A 20,498-nucleotide genomic window follows, 5' to 3' on the forward strand; every position below is an offset into this window, starting at 1 on the left:
AATGTACAGCTTATTTAAATTCCCATCAGGTTGACATAGCACTCACTTTTTTTTTTTCATTTGTTGTCAATGCTGCTATTCCTTATTTCAAATCCCTGATGTAATTCAGCCAATAGCACATGGAGGTTCAAATAAGATGGGGGTGTTTTTAATTTGCATATCAAATTTAAATAAAAATGTACATACAATTTCACAGTCACCTGACCTTGAATGTAATTACTATATATTTTTTTTATGTTAAAGTTGAACTTTTTCGCACTAGCTGCTCTTAGGTAGATATGAATTTCATATTAAATTTGAATATTAAATCTTGACTCAAGATCACCAACCTTTTATTCAGTAAATCCCTAAAAAAAAGATGGGATATACATATTCCCCATAAATCAGTTTAATTCTTCATAATGCTAATGCAATAAAAAAAAAAAAATCTTCTGCTGAGTCACATTAAAGCCAGCGTAAAGCTCTTCAGTGAGAAATCGGAAATCCTTTCCCCTATAAGTAGGGTCGCGAACCCCAGCTTTAAACCGAGCCGTTCGCTGTCACGTCGTGTTTCACAGAGTTGTGTGTGAGCAGTGCCAAACTGACAAATCTCACTGAAAAGAGACAAGCGGCTTGCCTCAAAACACATTTAGTCCGTCTCATTGGCCTGTAAGCTCGCTGTGTAGGACTAAAAACTAAAAATAGTTTTATTTATAAAAGAGAGAGAGGAAATTCCCCCGCACAAGATAGTTCCTTAATAATTTTCCTTATTATTTTATTTATTCTCAAGCCTAAAATTATTTGTAAAAATAGAGTACGCAATTTCCTCTTAAATGATCCACAGAAGGTATTAAATTGAATCCCCTCAGGCGTTTTAGTGTCACAGAAGGAATCTGCATTTATCAGCGAGGACTGTACCTTCCCTCCATGTTTTGTTTTTTTTTTGTAGCAAGAGTGACGCAGAGACATTGAAAGAGTAAGTTAGTAAGTACTTATCACGTTATTAGCAGGGCTAGCTTAGCCTAGCTCAGCCTGATCTAGCTTAGCCTAGCTCAGCCAGACCTAGTTTAGACTGGTTACAGTGGCAATGCTGATCTGTTAAATGACAGAACCTCACTTTTTGCTCAGATTGAAATATAAAAAAAACCTGACAAACACAGGGCTCTTGTCCGTTTTTGCTCTACCTTTTTAATACGAATGGCTATATACTAACTAACTTGTGTCATGTCCTGATGCTACTGATACTGTTACTGTATCTCCCGATACCGATATCAATCCAGTACCTTCTTTTCTCACCCGTGCGTGCCTCGGGCTAGCGTTGCTGAAGCAGTAGCGTCCCTGGTACGGCATATTGCGAAAAGTTAAACTGAAGATTTCGGCGTAGGTATCAGATCCAACAAACTACAATTGATTTTTTTTTTTGTTCAATTCCTGAAATGTATTCAATGTCTGACCGATACCGATCCTCAAATGTGTTCAACAGTGTTTATGCCGAATAAAATGGCCATGTATTTCACTAACAGTCCACAACAGAACACGAATCTACTGAAATATAAGGCCAAAAAGCCTAAAACAAATTCAAAGTACTAATCAGAATCATCCTGTTTCCGGACCGATACCGAACAGAACACAAATCTACTGAAATATAAGGCCAAAAGGCCTAAAACAAATTCTAAGTACTAATCAGAATCATCCTGTTTCCCAGCGAAAGAGATTCTTTTGATAAGTGAGAAGATTAAAAGTTAGTGACTCCAGATGATGGAAACAAAATTGATGCTCGAATTGAAGGTTTCAAATGGTAAAGTCCTTGATCTCAAAATATGTTATTTTGCCAGGAGGATTGGTTGGCACAGGTTTACAACCACCGGATTGGGATTCTAATCATGTTTGTCACACTGAAAGCTTTGTTGGCCCCATCACAGTTTCTCTCATCTGAGTGTTTCTGTAGTGCAGCAGACTACAATTTTACCTTGGAGATTTGATCCTGTGTTTATAGTTTACAGCCTATGGGGATTTTTTCTTTTTTTCTTTTTTTTTTTTTCCAAGGTCAGTAGTAGATTACCTATTTGGCTCATTGAGCTGTGCGCTCTCTTAGATGCCCTATTTTAATGTACATTGGTGATTGATTAGGCTGCTGTGTTTCAATGCCACTGTGGACCCCAGTGATGCATAAAGAGAGCAATCTGTATGTATGGATAGTTTGTGCTGAATGTGCGATCAATGCAGACTCTCCTTGCAATAATTACCTGATCCAGAAGAGGGGATGGGGAAGCCTGAGGGGAGAGTGTGTGTATTATCCCCACTATCCCCACTGGTGTTTTGACTCATGAAATTGATGCAGTGTGTTAAAGTGGCTGAAACTGCTCTTCATCAGTCTGCAGTCAGTGCTGATGGTGTAGTGGGGGGGGGGGAGAAAGTGAGAGTGGAGACGCGTCCACAGACTGAAACGAACAGTTGCACAGATGACACAGAGGGAGCCGTGATTTCCTGGGGAGAACTCAATCATCACATGATCAGTTGTGTGTGTGTGTGTGTTTTTTGTCATACAAGTGCTCGAGTTTGTAACTGTCATGCTCTTCTACGTAACGTTCATACACAGTTAATTAGAGACAAAGAAACATGGCTTGTCAGTGTCAGAAGAATCAACGGCTGTCTGGTTCTGAAGAAGGTGTCAGGATGCAGGATGGTAACTGTTTAAAATTCTGTCACAAAGTGTCAGTTTAATTCTTCGTTTAAAAAAAGAAAAATGATTTAATTGATTAGATTTGCACCCTTTTTTTTTTTCTTTCTTCGTCTCACCTGACGTTCCAACGTCCAATGTATAGCAGTGGTCGACAATCTTTTTTTATACCTACGACCGGTCAGTTGGTATTAGCCCTCACAATGGACCTGTAATACCGCGCCATCATTGAAGGCTCATTATATTTTCAAAATAAAACATCTTTTAGACTTTATTCTCATAGGTTCCGAGTCTGAATGACCTGTTGTTTTGAAACATTGACAGATTATTTTGTAATGATATCGGGATATGACTGATGTCTTTTTGAATGAAAATTATTAGTAAAACTGAAGTACATTTTTCGCTGTGTCCTGTACCAAATGACTAATTCCTGGACTGAGGGTTGGGGACCCCTGATGTATAGTAAACCATAGAGAAAGAGTACTATACCAGTTGTCCCCAACGACTGGTTGCCTGGTATTGGCTGTTACTGCTGAATATCACCGCGCCGATTGTTAGAGGATCCTTTAATTTAAAAAAAACAACGATCTTTTAGACTTTATTCCAGGGGTGTCGAACTCATTTTGGTTCAAGGGCCTAGTTTAATGTCAAGTGGGCCCGACCGGTGCCATCATAACATAATTATCTATAAATAACAAAAAGTCCATCTTTGTCCGTTTCATGCAAAAAAAAAACGTACATAAGATAAAACTTTTTCTGATAATAAAATGTTAAAATGTAATTATGGATTTTTTTCATTTTTGAAATTCATCAAACTGTTTCATGCAAAAAAAGTACATAAAATTAGATAAAACTTTTTCTGATAATAAATTGTTAAAATGTAATTATGGATTTTTTTTTCATTTTTGAAATTCATCAAACGGGCCGGATTGAAGTTTCCAAGGACCTGTTAGTATCGGGATCTGGATGACATATTATTTTGAAATATTGCCAGATTATTTTTCTAAAGGGATATTACTTGATTCTATTTGAATGAAGTCAATTAGTGAAAATGAAGTACATTTTTCATTGTATCCCACTGTGGCCCGGTATCAAATGACCTACGGACCTGTACCAGCCCGCTGACGTGGGTTTGGAAACCCAAAATGTGTCTTTGCTTACACATTTTGAAAAATATACGAAGCTGCATTCTATAAAAAAGAAAAAAAGATTACAATTATGTTCAATTCAAAATGTAAAATTATGCATTATGAAAAATGTTCATTATGTCAATTTCTTTAAAAAAAAGAAAAAAGATTACAATTATGTTTAATTCAAAATGTAAAATTATGCATTATGTTAATGAAAAAAGCATTTGATTAAAGGCGATTAAATCCTCATTAAAAAGACAGCATTAAGGCGATTAAATCCTCATTAAAAAGACAGCAGCGAACAACAAAAAAATAAACACAACTGCTGACTTAGTTTCAAATGAATGGCTCGTTCCATATTGAATATAAATGTAAATAAGTAAAAAAAACAAACAAAACCAAATGTGTAAAATAAAAGCTATGAGTCGTTCAGAGAAGGTATGACAACGACAAGACGAAACCTCAGCAACTGTATCACACACACAGTCACAGTCACAGTCACACATAAGCGCACACACACACACACACACACAGTTAACACACTGACAGCTTGGGTCAAACAGGTCAGTGTCAAAGCCCTCTTGTCACAGGGCGCTTTAGAAATGACACCTGATTTCTGTGTTGTCTCTGTCTCGCTCTCCCTCACTGTGTTTGTGTTGGTAATTGGTTGACTCTCTGTGTGTATGTGCGTATGTGTGTGTGTGTGTGTGTGTGTTTCCCTACATATCCACTATAGTTGCGGGACCGCTGGTCCTGTGGGGACATTTTGTAGGTTCCCACTAAGTAAGTTCTTAATGTTTATTGTCCAAATCAGGATTTTTGTTTAGTTAGCTTGAGTTTTCGATCTAAATTACATTTTGGCCAAGGATGGAGCATTTGTTTCATCAGTTAAAGCTTAGGGCGCATGTGTCAAACTCAAAGCTCAGGGGCCAAATGTGGCCCACGGGAGCTTAAAAAAGCATTTAGTAAAGTCCATGCAGCAGAGTTTCTTGGAGTTCCAGAGAGTTCCCCATGGAATTAAACGTTTTGATTACACAGCAATGAACAATATTTGTAGCAGATTTGTAGCAGATTTTTTTGAAATAAAGAAAGTACATGGGTATGACTGGATTTTCTTTGAATGAAATAAATTAGTAAAAATTAAGCACATATTTTTTCACTTGTGTCCCACTGCGGCCTGGTACCAAATGACCTATGGACTGGTACTGGTCTGCGGACCGGGGGTTGGGAAACCCCTGATCTATACAGTCTTCCATTTACAACCGTCCCTTTAAGGTGAAAATGAAAATGAGTTTGGTCTAGGGAATGGAGTTTGTGTTTTATTTTCCATATAGCTGTTTCTACTCCTAATTTCCACTCAAAATTACTTTACTTTAAATTAACATTTTGTTTAAAAAAAAAACCCATATTATTTCTTATTGATTTCTTTATGAAAAAAAATCATATTTTTTTTTCATAATTTATGAAAATTATTTTTTCTTTGTATTTCTTGCTTAATTTGTCAAGACACTAAGTCCAGTTCACGCTAGCCTCATACAGAACCCCTTGCTTTCACACTGTGTGACCAGTGTGAATAAATGTACGGGTCTTCAGGGGTGTGTGTTTAAGCATGTCTTCCCCATATTTTGGCGTGACGACACACTGTGTACTGGTGAGCGAGTGCGTGTGAGTAAGAGAGACAGAAAAACAAATAGCGAGAGAGAGAGAAGTTGCTAACTTATTTTTTTCCCCGCTGCTGCCACGTTTTCTTTCTTGTACTGCATGTAGCTGTGTAGCACGTGTGTGCATCTTTTCGTGTGCATATAACCATATATATGTGCTTGCGTGTGTGTGACATCCTGCGTCACCGTGTCTTTGTCCATGTCTGGCTATTTGTTTACTAAATGTGTGTTAACGTGGCTGTTTGTTCAGTGTAGTATTAATATATCCTGGATGACCGTTAAACACTGACCGATGCTGCCATAGATTTTTTTTTTTTCCTCTCCAACTGCTCCCGAGTTTGGCTAATAAAACGCAGCGTTTCTGTGATCACTGAAGAAAAAAGAAAAAAAAAACAACCCATATATATATTGATTTGTATAGCTTACATTTCCAGTGAAATTGAGGCACATGGTTTTATTTTTGCAAGCATGCACAATTTTTCTAAGGAGTGATGGGAGCTACTATATATTGTGCAAGGAACCTAGCCTCACTTCAGGGAACATCCAGTAAATTTCAGGTGTGAAAAGGTAGTCCGCTGCTTCTCTTGCCAAATAATCCTGGCTGCAACAAAGTGAAAAAAAATCATGTAGAAAGGTTTAGAGAGAAAAAAAGTGATGATAAATTAATTTAATAAATAATCATACATCATAAATTGTGTTTTGAGATATGTATACAGCAAAAAAAAAAAAAAAATACAGTACGAATGGATGGGCCCGACAAACACCGAGATAACACAAGGGGGCGGTGTTAGGGTTTTTAAATGTTTTTCCTAATCTGCTTTGAAACCTGCTGTTTCTTTTTCAGCGTCTTCTACTCCGATCATTGTTAACACAATGTCTATAAGTGAATTCTTTTTTTCTAAACCGCTGTGTCAAAACATTTTTGTGTGATTTTATGCTAACAAGTTACATCTTCTTCTTTTTTTTTCAAATAATCACTTTTTCCAAGTTTTTATTTTTGTCTTTTCTTGCTCTTAAAATCGCAAAACATGTGCAGTATCTTCCCTACTGTAAACGTGTGATATGGACATTGTGGTAATGTTTCCCAGTTTTCTTTGTCAGTGTGAACATTTTTGCATAAAAAAAAAAAAAACGGGGATGGAAACAATGATTTACTGACATTTCTCTGAATCTTTTGAGAACATCTTTTGAAGTTTGTGTGTTTTTTTCATCATCTTGTTTTCCTTCTTGGTCCCATAGGTCCCCTTACAAAGAAACACACTGATGATTTAGGTGATAGTGACCGCACGGACGACGAAGGTATTTTTTTCCCCTGATGCCAAACTGATTTGCATGACGAGGGAAACCAAACGTACCCTTTTCCCTTCAATTTTTTTCCCTTCTTTGATTTTCTTACATTTCTTGTCCTTTTTGAAAGTGATGGGCATTTTCTTTTTGCTCTTTCTTCTCATAAAGTCCTTTTTGGCTGGGTGTGTTTTGTCCTTTTTCAGCTTGATGTCTGAAGTTTATATGTTCCCCACAGTCTTTGGTATTAATTCTGTAATACTGTAGACTTTGTGCTTGGATTTGCTGTTTCTTTTCCCTTTTTCTTTTTTTTTTTCTTTGTTGCATCCCACCAACAGATCAAGTAACTATTAACCCCTCAGTCAACTCTAAACACATTTTTTGCATGTCAATTTCCTTTGATTCTTCTTTAGAAATAGAGATTAAACCCAAATTCCAAACTCTTGTTATCTGGCTTAAACATACACTAACAGTCTTGTTTAGGTGCGGGGCATCAAACCAGAACCTCTTTTTTTTTTTTTTGCTTTTTGCTTCAGACACAATAACAATTCTGCATACATTTTGTACTATCCATGTTTACTACGGCAACAAAATACCCTTTAAAATCAGCGCTTTATGATTGTATTAAATATTAGTGAAAAACCTTGACAGACTTTACTATAACAAAAGAGCCAGCTTGCGGTTAGGGCTGATTTCAAGTAACTACACTGTGATCATATTTTGTACTCAGTGTTATTGGTTTAAATGTGTGTTTTCTGTGCAGAGGTTGTCGATGCATATCTGTGTAACAGTTCTCAATTACATGAGTTTTAAAAAAAATCTAAAGACCGCTCACATGCCCATAATCATCCCCTTTAATAATTTGATCATTTAAAGTCTTCAGACGGAAACGTAAAAGTCTACAGAAAATTCAGGGCGTGGGAGTTTGGGGTGGGGGGTTGACAGGAAGTCTCTGTAAGGCAGTGGATTTGTGTGTCCGTATTACTGTAGCTGCCAGTTATCTAAACATCATCAGTAAAGTTTAGGTCATTTGAGTTTATTGAGCCTAATTTGGTTTAGGGATCGCCAACAAATTATACTAGCCTAGGCGTGGGCAGACTTTTCGACTCGTGGGCCACAATTGTCCTAGAATTGAACCGATCAAGAGCAGATAGATGGAGCGTTTGTGTGAACGAAGAAAGATGAAATGAGATAAAAGATGATAAAAGTGCATTAAGGCTAAAATACTTGTATTTTTTTCTATGCCATCTATTGGGGAAATGATGAAATGAGATAAACGATGATAAAAGTGCAATAAGGCTAAAACACATTTTTTTCTATGCCAACTATTGGGGAAATGTTGGTATTGAAGGTAAAAGACAGAAGTATAATGACAATAAAAATAAATTATATAATTTAGAAAGATTTGGCAGGCCGGATTTAAAAGCTGAATGGGCCGCATCCAGCCCCTGGGCCTTAGTTTGCCCATGTCTGTACTAGCCCTACAAGAAAAGTGCAGCTTTTTGCCACAGTTATTTTAGAATTTACAATGTACCGTATTTTCCGGACTATAAGTCGCAAGAGCCAAAAAAAAAAATCATATTGAAGAAGAGAAGAACATATATAAGTCGCTGCGTAGTACCAGCCAGCTAGAGTGCCCTCTAGCGGCTGTCAGTGTTAAAATAACAAACGTGAAATGTTCTATTTCAATATATAAGTCGCACATGAGTCGCAAACCCAGCCAAAGGATGAGAAAAGTGCGACTTAAAGTTTGGACAGTACGGTGGTCTTTTTCTCTTAGATGTTCATATCCGAAGATATAGATTTTAGTTCATCAAAAAAAAAAAAAAAAAAGCCTAATAAATGTGTCATACTTTAGTAAACAGAGGTACACCTGCAGTGTCGCTTCAATATGCCAGGCATATTACCTGCAAAAAAAACTCATAATGTAAAAACGAATTGACAACAATTTCTTTTTCTTTTTTTTTTTTTTTTACATAATTGGCAATTAGGAAAAAAAAGCAATCTGAACACTCATATAGACTCTGGCCCTACTGAAGAATGTCAGGGCCTGTGTGAGATAGAATAACATATCACATTTTAATCTAATTGCATTTGAATATATTGAAGGGTAACCCGTTTACAAAAACAATGCATTGACGTCGGTTCGGAAGACCTCTTCTCATAGGGGAATTGTAAATAAGAAAATATTGCACTTGAAACCAGACTCTTGTCTTGGATCCAGTAAGAGTACCACTGCGTAAAACCGGTACTCTATTGCCTGAGACATATTGTTGTTGTTTCATTGGGCATGTGGTCAAAGGAATTCAATCAACATTAAAGGACTGATGTAGCAGTACGTGTTATAAACATTTAAATGAGGCTATTAAAAGCAATGCTGCTAGTCCAAAAGCCATTATTATCACCAACAAAAGAAAATGTCTTAGCTTCTATTACCAAAAAAAAAAAAAAAAATCTAAGCTGTATCTCTTCATGTTCACTCAGGTGATAATAACGTGATAAGATAACACATTTTGATATATAATCATATAAAAATAAGGCACCATAAAGCCTAATTTCTGATCCTTTTACTTAACTTGAATGGGCATTTTCATCCCAAACATCATAGCCCACATTATCCCATCCACTAGGGGGCATACCTCCATTTCTCCTATGCTGCCTTCGAACTCGAAACCTATACCTAACTAAACTTCCTCTCAAATGTATTTGCGCGTTCTCTGATTGTTGCAGACGTAGTTGCGCTCCTTCTGTCGTTGTTCTGTAGTCGTCCCATTCTGGTAGCATAGGAGTTACACACCTTCAACCATGTCCCGCTGTACTGCTCGGTTTCCAAGCAGTACGCCATATATATCTATATATGCATATGTATATGTGTATATATATGTGAAAATATGTGTTCTGTCAGGCGGCTTTACCAGACGTTTGCACTGACGTCAGCAAGCAGAAAGCGTTGACACACATTGATTTAATCAACAAGCTGTGAAAATAACCTTCCAATAACCCCGAGACTCTGAATCGGCCTGAATCGGTACAACTGGTTGCTAACTGTAAACAAAAGACAAAACAATTCTATCACATGAATGAACATGTTAGTCAGCATGTCTGGCGTTGCATTAATTCATGATTTGACCTGTTAAACCATCCATCCATCCATCCATCCATCCATTTTCATCCGCTTATCCGTTACCGGGTCGCGGGGGCAGCAGTCACCACCCAAATCACACTGCACCGTACCAACCTCCCTGAATCTTCCTGCGGGTGGTGAGTCCACTGGAAGGTACCAATCGTCCTAACCGGGATTCGAACTTGCCCAGGAGGTGAACCCTGGGGTTCCATACCAATGACAGAGACATTGCCTCTGGGCCAAAGCGCCACACCTGTTAAACCAAGCAGATTATTTTGTCTTTAGTTTTTGAATAATAATAATAATTTTAGCTCGCAACCCTTTGGTCCTAGTCATTAAAAAAAATGTTGAGAAATAAATACTGTTCTCCTAATTTTCTAATTCGTCGATGTAAATTTACTACATCATGCCCATTGATTGCCTTTGAATATATATACACTATATTACCAAAAGTATTCGCTCACCCATTCAAATGATCAGAATCAGGTGTCCTAATCCCTTGGCCTGGCCACAGGTGTATAAAATCAAGCACTCAGGCATGCAGACTGTGAGACAAGACATTTGTGAAAGAATGGGCCGCTCTCAGGAGCTCGGTGAATTCCAGCGTGGAACTGTCATGGGATGCCACCTGTGCAACAAATCCAGTCGTGAAATGTCCTCGCTCCTAAATATTCCGCAGTCAACTGTCAGCTCTATTGTAACAAAATGGAAGCGTTTGGGAACAACAGCAACTCGGACACGTAAAGTGACGGAGAGGGGTCAGCGGATGCTGAAGCGCGTGGTGCAAAGAGGTCGCCGACTTTCTGCACTTCACGTGACCTTCAGATCAGCCCAAGTACAGTACGCAGAGAGCTTCATGGAATGGGTCCCCAGGGCCGAGCAGCTGCAGCAGCCAAGCCATGCATCACCAAGTGCAATGCAAAGCGTCGGACGCAATGGTGTAAAGCACGCCGCCACTGGCCTCTAGAGGAGTGGAGACGCGTTCTCTGGAGTGATGAATCGCGCTTTTCCATCTGGCAATCTGATGGACGACTCTGGGTTTGGAGGTTGCCAGGACAACGGTACATTTCAGACTGCATTGTGCCGACTGTGAAATTTGGTGGAGGAGGAATTCTGGTGTGGGGTTGTTTTTCAGGAGCTGGGCTTGGCCCCTTAGTTCCAGTGAAAGGAACTTTGAATGCTTCAGGAGACCAAAACATTTTGGACAATTCCATGCTGCCAACCTTGTGGGAACAGTTTGGAGCGGGCCCCCTTCCTCTTCCAACATGACTGTGCACCAGTGCACAAAGCAAGGTCCATAAAGACATGGATGACAGAGTCTGGTGTGGATGAACTTGACTGGCCTGCACAGAGTCCTGACCTGAACCCCATAGAACACCTTTGGGATGAATTAGAGTGGAGACTGAGAGCCAGGCCTTCTCCACCAACATCAGTGTGTGACCTCACCAATGCGCTTTTGGAAGAATGGTCAAAAATTCCTATAAACACTCTCCTCAACCTTGTGGACAGTCTTCCCAGAAGAGTTGAAGCTGTAATAGCTGCAAAAGGTGGACCGACATCATATTGAACTCTGGGTTAGGAATGGGATGGCACTTCAGTTCATAGTAGGAGTCAAGGCAGGTGAGCCAATACTTTTGGTAATATAGTGTATATATTTGAAATATATTAAAGAATTTATTGAATATATAGAATATGTATAGAATATCTTGAATACATATCTTTAGTTTTTTATTGATCCATTTTGGTTCGCAACCCTTTGGTCCTAGTCCTTTGTAGATGTAAATTTACACATTAATAAAATTTCTACATTATGCCCATTGATTTCCTTTGAATATATATATATGTATATATACATATATAACTGTAGGGACATAAACCAACCAGTTCCATTATTGTTTCCCATTACTCCACAAGCAGAATCTTGACTTTGCAGACTCTTTGCGCTGCTTCCTGTTGCTGATAGCTGAGAGCAGAATTAGAAAAAAAAAGCAGAAAAACACTGCTTGTCTCTTCTGCAGGTTAGCAGAGAGAGAGAGAGGATGCTAAAGTTGTTGCAACAGCTCAGGGGCATCTTTCGGAGCTTGCTCACAGAACTCCAGAGCACCAGACTCGCATTGATCAAAACCTCATCCTGGAGAAGCAATAATCTACTCAATGTTGGCAGAAAAACCCATCCTCTCATCCACACTTATCCCTGGGTGATTGCATCTCATTTTAGTTATACTCAAAGGAAGCTTTCATCTATGCTCACTGTGTAAAAAAAAAAAAAAAAAACTCTAGTCTTTTTATTTTTTTTCCCCATGAAACTGTAATCACATTAAACAGCGGCAGAAAAGCAGCATGTCTGTGCCACAAATACTCAAGTAAACGTTTAACGCTCCAGAAATCGCTTCAAATACACTATTACCTTATGGCACTTTGCATGAAAGTGACAGGAAGAGGAAAAACCTGCAATGTTTTAAATGTGGATTAATTGACAAGTCGGGGGAAGTGGAGATAGAGACTGGGGCTTGGCAAGTGTTCTTGGCTCAGGGTCTCACAGCAAGAATAGGGAGCAGGAAACCACAGCGGGAGAAAAACTTGGATCGGCGGACGATTACTGTAAATCTTTAGGCTACAGTGTACACCAGAATTGTTTTGAGTCTTAAATTTCATTAGGGCATTAAGGAAATCAAATTAAAAACATTCCTAAAACATAATATTTTCATAGAATTCAATTAATTATAAATATTGTCGTATTTGTTTTAAAACTCAACAAACACTGAACACCTTGTGACCGAATGTTTTATAATTAATTTCTAAGATGATATAAACAGTCACTTTTCTTAAGAACAAAAATGAGCATGGTCACAGCTGGATCACATTCTCTTAACTAATAAAATGTTTTCTTCATTAAATTGTTATTTCCTCCCCGAAGCTGAGTACCGTAGCTTTTAGTGTTGGTAGAATTAGAAAAAAAAGAAAGAAAAAAAGATAGTTACAGCATAAGAAAAGAAGAGAAGAGAAGAAAAATCATTTCTTTCCGTGCACCATGTTGTTTCCCGCCAAAATCGACTGTAATAAACAAATGTTTACATAATCAATTCATTCAAGTTTAAAAGGATAGATTTGTATTTTCAAGTGTGATTGCTTCAACTATTTGTTTTAAAGTTAAGCTATTGGTATAGCTTAGTGGTCAAGGTACAAATTAACGTTAACATTTAATTAACATTACGGACAGCAAATCAAAGGTCGGCATCTGCTAACAAATTACACCACCATAGCTTAGCGGTGAGGGAACAAATTAACGTTAACACTTAACGGCAAATCAAACGTCGGCATCTGCTAACAAATTACACCACTGTTGGAGTATGTCATTCTTAATGTTTTTTTTTTTTTAAAAGTAAAATTTTTAAGTTAAATTATTGATGGGCGATACCATCGTTTTAATCAATACCATTCCAATTACATTAATAATTTAATATTAAATTGATTTATTACCTTGGGTGATTTTTTTCACCCAATAAAACACATGACAAATACTGGCCAATTAAGAATTTGAATGTGTATTTATGTTAATATATTAGTCAGAACAAATTACCTTACTTTATTTTTCTGCAATGTAACCCTAAATAGTTTAATTGCTACCATTAACATGTGTTACCACAAATGGTGGATCAGTTCAATTGTATGTTACTGAGAAGAATCGATACTCAGTAGACTCCCGCGCGAGTATTGTCGATCCCACTGAATCGATCCTGCCATCGCCACTTTATACGCAACTCAGAAAAAGATAAATGACATCAGTAAATTGATTAATTAGATTCAATTCTGCCAATGCATACTCAATCCTGTAAAATAATGAAAATATAATATATAAATATCGGGATAACGAGGGTAAGAATCGTTATCGTTTTTTTTCCCTTCGATAATTAAAACCCGATAACGCAATGTCTGGGTGTTGGCCCAGACGATGTGACCTAAAAATAGTTTTGAAGTATCATTAGTATTGTGCACAGTGTTGTCATTGTGACACAGCCCACCACTGCAGACAGTGAAATGTGTCCTCTGCCTTTAACCTACACAGCTCCATATATTAATTGAAAAACAGTTGATAACGGAATCAAAACGATATCAGCATATCCGATATCGGCCCATATATTAATAACAGTTGATAACGGAATCGAAACGATATCAGCATATCCGATATCGGCAAAAAGTTAATATCGCACGTCCCTAAATAAATGTCCTCATTGTAGAAAATGATCCTCCATCGTAGCATTCATATAGGGGAATGTATGGTATCATATTGTTATCAGAGTAAACCCAGTCCTGAGGTAAATAAAGAAGAGCTAAATCTGTCTTTTCAGTTCAGTCGATCGGTAAATAAGTCTGGCTCTACTTATAGCTAAGTCTGCTGGAGTTAACATTTATTTGTTAGGTATTTCACACTTCTTTTATTAACCTTATTGCAAAGACATTATTTTTTGTTATTAATTGCAGAATCAGGTAGTTCGACTATCGTGCCGTCACTTGATGATCTCCACATATCACATTAAATAATAATAAAAAAAAGTAACAATCCAAGTGCTATACCTATTTGCAATGATTTTGCCTAAATATGGTACGGCACATTAGAATGCGGTGTTTTGCATGTTGACAGCCAATCAGCTCAAGGATAATTAAAATTCACTGCATCACACATCAAATTCCATTAGGACAAATATGAGGTTTCAAATTGGTCAATAAATGACAAAAATCCACTTTGTACAAACATGTCATGAACTTTGGGTTGAAGAGTGAACGGTTTGATGCCCCCCCCCAAAAAAAATAACAAGGAAGCCAGTGTGTCAAGAACATTCCGAATCAAATGCAATTAAAGAGGGAGGCTAAACCCACTCTAAGTGTTGAAATTGCATTTCTCCCTGTCACCTTCAATCTGCCATCTAATCAGTCCTTCTGCCTTCTCCACCTCGTCCTCCTCCTCTCTTTCCTTCTTTAGACATTAGGGAGAGCGGAAGCCCAAAGCCGGTGATGGTTTTCATCCATGGAGGCTCTTACATGGAAGGAACTGGAAATATGTTTGACGGCAGCATCCTGGCCAGCTATGGGAACGTGATTGTTATCACTGTGAACTACCGACTCGGCGTCCTCGGTAAGTAAAACCCGCCTTTCGAGTTTGAAAACAAAAGTCACTGCTGGTCTTTACGTCTGGCTGCTTGTTGATGACTCCAATGTTTCTGTCTTTAGCTGCCATGCTAAAATCTGTTGTGTTGATATGGTTCACCGGTAGGCTGCGCCGGTTGATGAGAGATTATTGCAATGTGTCGTTGTTGAGCAATACTTTAACTTTTAACACACGTTTTAACTGCAACTGTTTTATCAGCTCTATTGCGAGTTTACACGACGTGTGCGAGACTTTTATTGAAACTCCTGCTACTGTTATTTTATTTATTTATTTAGTTATCGGTCGCCTGTTAAGTTTCTCTTCTTCTGCCGTATGGGAGCCTTCAATTTCTACACTGTGTATTTTTAATTTTCGCCTCTTCTTCTCTGTGGTCTATTTTCTTACTCTGGCGTCTGTTTGGATACACCTGCCTTCCCCAGAGCTCAGGTATTTCTGGTAGGCCTTGAAACCCAACGTTTTCATCTTGAGTACTGTATCATAACAGTGGGTGGATTGACCCAAATGTTGATAGTATCGATACAAACTCGGTATCGGTATCGGATCGATACTAGCCTGGAGAGATCGATTCTTTACTGTAAGTTCCGCTTTTGTTTGCAGTGCTGTGGTTTCGGTCGCTGGACTCGCCGCTCCTGTGTCAGCGCAGAGCAGGCAATCTTTGCTCTTCCTCCCCCCTCTTGTGTTTAGATGTTGAGTCGTCACGTGACATAGACGCGCAAAGCAAACAAACGAGCAAGTTGCCGATTCAGGTTCATCAGCACACACTCAGTGAAAATACAACAGAAGAATGGCAGAGAGAGGAAGAGGAGCGCCGTGTGGCTGTGTTTTCAAGTTGAAAACGAGAGATAAGCGAAATGTAGGATTTATAAAATGCTAGTCAGGTATAGTGGAAGCACAACCAATTTATGTAAATATATAAAAACAGCATCCAAAAGAAAACATGGAGCTACAAAAAACATGAACATGAATTAAAAAGTCATGGTCATCAACATTGGTTTTATTTTATTAAAAAAAAAAATCGTAGCAACAATAAAATAAAAACAGAATTCACAAATCAAACAACATCGCCCCTTTAAACCGCTTGCACTTCCAAATGAAGGGCCAGTAAATGAATAAATGGAGGCCACATAAATACCTACAATGTCACTATCCGTCCCTTTCATTCAGATAACCGAGTGTTGGATTGACCACATACCCATCTGGACTCTGCTGCACCTGTTTGCTTACAGATGCTGCTTTGCTGACGGAGCCTTTCGCACCGGCGCCAGGCATTTTTCTCCTTACTTTAGTGTCGGGGTGTGTTAGAGTGAGTGCTGTGGAAGAAGCCGTTAGTGTCTTTAAATATGCAGAGTTGCTGACACAAAGCCGTATTTATTGTTTAAGGTCCTTGGATACAATGGATTCGGCCGTGGGGCATTATATACCAGGCTATTGGCAGTGTCAGTGTGTGCTTTAGTATGTGTGTGTGTGTTTAACGTTAAGGAGTTCCCCTTAGTACTGTATGCACAGGATGCAGCGTTTACGAAACACACGGCGAATAATGCAGTCCCAGTGTCATTGTTAAGCGTGTTATTACGTTGCCTCTGCAGCAGGGGGTTAGTGAGAAGCTCTGCGTCGGCTCCGTTAAAACCATGTTTTATTTATGAAGATTGTTGTTGTTTTTGTTGCGTGTTTAATTAGAGATAGAAAAAAAAGTGTTGTCCTAATAAAAAAAAAAGAAGTTTATTACATTCTCAGAGAACCTTGAGGGCCAGGACTATTTTATTTTAAAAATCATTTCTAATCGTTGATCAATCATGAAACTTGCACTTCTGTGGTTAACCTTCAAAGAGCAGACTGTGCCTTTAAGGCCAGGCCATCATACTGTTCAGTTTGTTTGGACCCAGCCAAACCCTTTAATCACCCTGATTGATGAGGTGCATTTCCCTGACTCAAACCCTCTCCAAATAACCGTTCTATTCGCCCATACATCAGCCATTCAGATCATTAATCAAGCCTCTGATTGTTTTAAGATATACCTGACCGGTAAAATATCCATTTCTCTGCAGGATCCTACTTCCTAGTCTGCTCTGCAGCCACAGAAAACAAACTACTGTCACTGTTGAGCTAACTGCTATTGAATATAGAAAACTTTATAGCAACAAAGCGAGACTAATAATAATCACAACAACAACAACAACAATAATAATAATTATTATTATTATTGTTGTTGTTGTTGTTGTTATTATTATTATTATTGTTGTTGTTGTTGTTGTAATAATTATTATTATTATTGTTGTTGTTGTCATTGTTGGTAATCATATTATTATTATAAAAATACCCCCATTATTGTTGTTGTTATAATAATAATTACAATAATAATAATAATAATAATAATAATAATAATAATAATAATAATAATAATAATAATAATAATAATTATTATTATTATGGTTATTATTGTTGTTGTTATTGTTGTTGTTATTCATATTATAATTAAATACTTCTTATTGTTGTCATTGTTATTTATAATAATAATAGTAGTAGTAGTAGTAGTAGTAAAAGTAGTAGTAGTAGTAGTAGTACCAATAGTAATAAAAATCTTCATCGTAATTGTTGAGGGCTTTTATAGGAATTCACATTATCTCTTCTTCTTTTGTCTTTGGGGGGAGCCAAGAATTCTTCCTCGCAAATAAACGATTTCTGGCAATTAATAATTCAATTATAACTGGTGTGAGGCTAAATATAAATTGTCTCGTGTTAGAGCTGCTGTTTCTTTTGCGTAATTTTTTTTTTTTTATTAGACTCAATAACGCTCATCTCTTAAAGCCCCGAAGTTCATTCTGAGGTCCCAGCTTCAAAAATCTTAGGCAAAATAAAAATCACGAATGAGGATGAAAACATTCTGAAAAATAAAAAACTTTTTTTGCATTACATAGTCTATAGTGAATAACTCCTTTAACTAGGCTACCAAAGTCCAAACATTCAGGGAAACCACATGAACATATGGACATGTTCCGTGCCAAGTTTAGTATTACTGAAGTAGAGCGGAACAAAGTTATTATTTGGAACAGTTCGGTCCATTTCTGGCACCATCTTTCAGTAAAGGTTTACATTTCTGAGGCATTAACTCCATATCTATATTCCACCTATATTATCACTTTTTGAATGAAAAAAGGGGAACGTTTGATCGGATTGTTTTATGTCTAAATATATAAGTAATATATAAGTAAGTTAGCCTAAAAATTGCGGAAGAGACACTTTATTAATTTGTTTCAATACTTGAATGAGAGTAATCTGAGAGTAATATATGAGAGAGAGTAATATATGAGAGTAATCGATACTCATGCGAGTATCGATTACTACAATATGACAAAACTTACTCTCTCTCTCTCTCTCTTTCTCTCTCTCTCTATATATTTTCATGTATTATTCTATTCAACAAAAATAGAATTATACACGAAAATGTAACAAATAAACATATATATAGACATATATTTACATTTAGGTATATATGTATAAATATGTTTGTATATATATATGTATAAATAAAATTAAAATAATACATGAAAATGTAAGAAATAAACATATATGTATATATATATATTTATATTTATATATACATGTATATATATGTATGTTTATTTGTTACATTTTCAGGTATTATTTTATTTTTGTTGAATGAGAAAACCGCGTCATGGTCTTCTGGACTATTGAACTGGATATTATAGCGCCCTCAGTGGCACAGGCAGAATGATACCAGCATTAGTTGTTTTTGTATAATACACAATGAACAAATCATGCATATCACTGTGTGTGTGTTTATAGTGAGCCGGCGGCATGTGACATAAGATGTGGCTCCACGCCTGTCACAGTGGGGCGTGTCCAGATGGCCTTGGGTTTTTCTGGCCTCTGCCAGAATAATCCATTCTCTGCGGCACACACGCAGAGCTGCTTTAAATGGTGTGCCACCAACCCTGGCCGCTTCCAGATCACCATAAGCATAGCAATACTAAGCTTTACAGCCTACTCACTGAATTATTCACTGTGAGCCAAATTCACAGGGCAAAAGCAAATTTAGAAATAGCAGATGACAATGCCTGGACGGGGGAGACGGAGTCAATGCCAACGTTGGACAGAGTTGTAGTGGTTTAAACACCAGACAACAGCTTGGAGTGTCTGTATAGCATTTACTGCTGTTTTAGCCAGATTGCTGCAACTATTTTTATTTTATTTTATTTTATTTTTTTTGTATTTTACAAAATGATAAAATATGTGATTTAGGACAACCCTTCTGGAAACTGTTTGAGAACTTTTCTCGGTGTGATAAAAAAAATTGTATGGATGGGTATTTAAAGAATAACTTTTAGTTTGTTTATTGGCTTGTCAAAATCAAATGACCACAGATGTTTAACAGTGAATATCTGTAATTCCACCAATAATCCATGTATCATTGTTCTAATACACTGAGGAGACACGCACGCTCTCAGGCATGGGTATCAACATCAGGGTTCGCTAAACTTTTGGTTAGAAGTGAAATGTGGATATTATCATTTTTTTGTTAGTGGTCCTTTGGCCCAGAGGTAATGTTTCTGTCATTGGTGTGGAACCCCAGGGTTCACCTCCTGGGCAAGATTGAATCCCGAAGGTTCAGGGGGGTTGGTACGGTGCAGTGTGATTTGCGTGGCGACTGCTGCCCCCGTGACCCGATAACGGGTAAGCGGATGAAAATGGATGGATTATTTTTTGTTATTACAAAAAATTGAGGTTCCCCAAAAAAATTAATAAATAAATTCTCAAATTCAGTATGCCTCATGGCTCTCACTCCTCTATTCTGACAACTGCCTCCCTCAGCTTCTTCTGCCGACGTGTTTCTCATTAATCCGTGGAGTTTTCACTGCTTTTGGTGTTTTGTTATTTATTTATATATTTTTCTATTTTTCTATTGCCAGTTGCACACACGTTTGCCAGTTTCAAGCGAGTTATTTTGTTTGATTGTATTACCATTGGTTGAGTTGATTCCGACTGACACATTTTCCCGACCCTACTGAATTTCCTTCTCTCCTTTCCTTCACTGATAAACCTTGTTCCCAAACACGAGACCTAAATGAATTTGCTTCCATTTGCCATACGTACAGAATTGATCCGGCAGCACTGACTCACTCATGTCCTGTCACAACTGGTCTGGGGAAATTTGGACTTTTGTTCTAACTACTAAATATAATATATATAAATATAAGGCTTTACGCGGGTACTAAAAATATGTATGGCTCATATGTTTTTGTTTTGAAGATCGTTTTGGTTTGGTTTTGGTCTACATATATACATATATATAAATATACACACACACACAAATACATATATACACATACATGCATATATATATATATATATATATTTATATGTACAGAATAATTGCAATGTGTAAAATATATGTAAATATATATGTGCATATATATGTATATATATACACACACACAAATACATATATACACAT

The 20,498-nt window shown here is 37.3% G+C and overlaps 1 protein-coding gene across 4 annotated transcripts in view; it reads left to right on the forward strand.

Moving 5' to 3' along the window:
• The window catches only part of LOC103399994 (neuroligin-1-like), a 175,252-nt gene extending 158,094 nt beyond the window's left edge, over positions 1-17,158 (forward strand). For all 4 annotated transcript variants that reach the window (XM_017031097.2, XM_017031098.2, XM_017031095.2 and 1 more), the window contains 2 exons: positions 6,690-6,749; positions 14,840-17,158. In XM_017031097.2, the coding sequence (XP_016886586.1) occupies positions 6,690-6,749; positions 14,840-15,000 (221 nt within the window). In that variant the 3' untranslated portion in view covers positions 15,001-17,158. The remainder of the gene's footprint in view (positions 1-6,689; positions 6,750-14,839) is intronic.
• The last annotated feature ends 3,340 nt before the right edge of the window (positions 17,159-20,498 follow it).

This window comes from Cynoglossus semilaevis, chromosome 2 (genome assembly GCF_000523025.1).
Source record: "Cynoglossus semilaevis isolate Cse_v1.0 chromosome 2, Cse_v1.0, whole genome shotgun sequence".
Taxonomy (NCBI): domain Eukaryota; kingdom Metazoa; phylum Chordata; class Actinopteri; order Pleuronectiformes; family Cynoglossidae; genus Cynoglossus; species Cynoglossus semilaevis.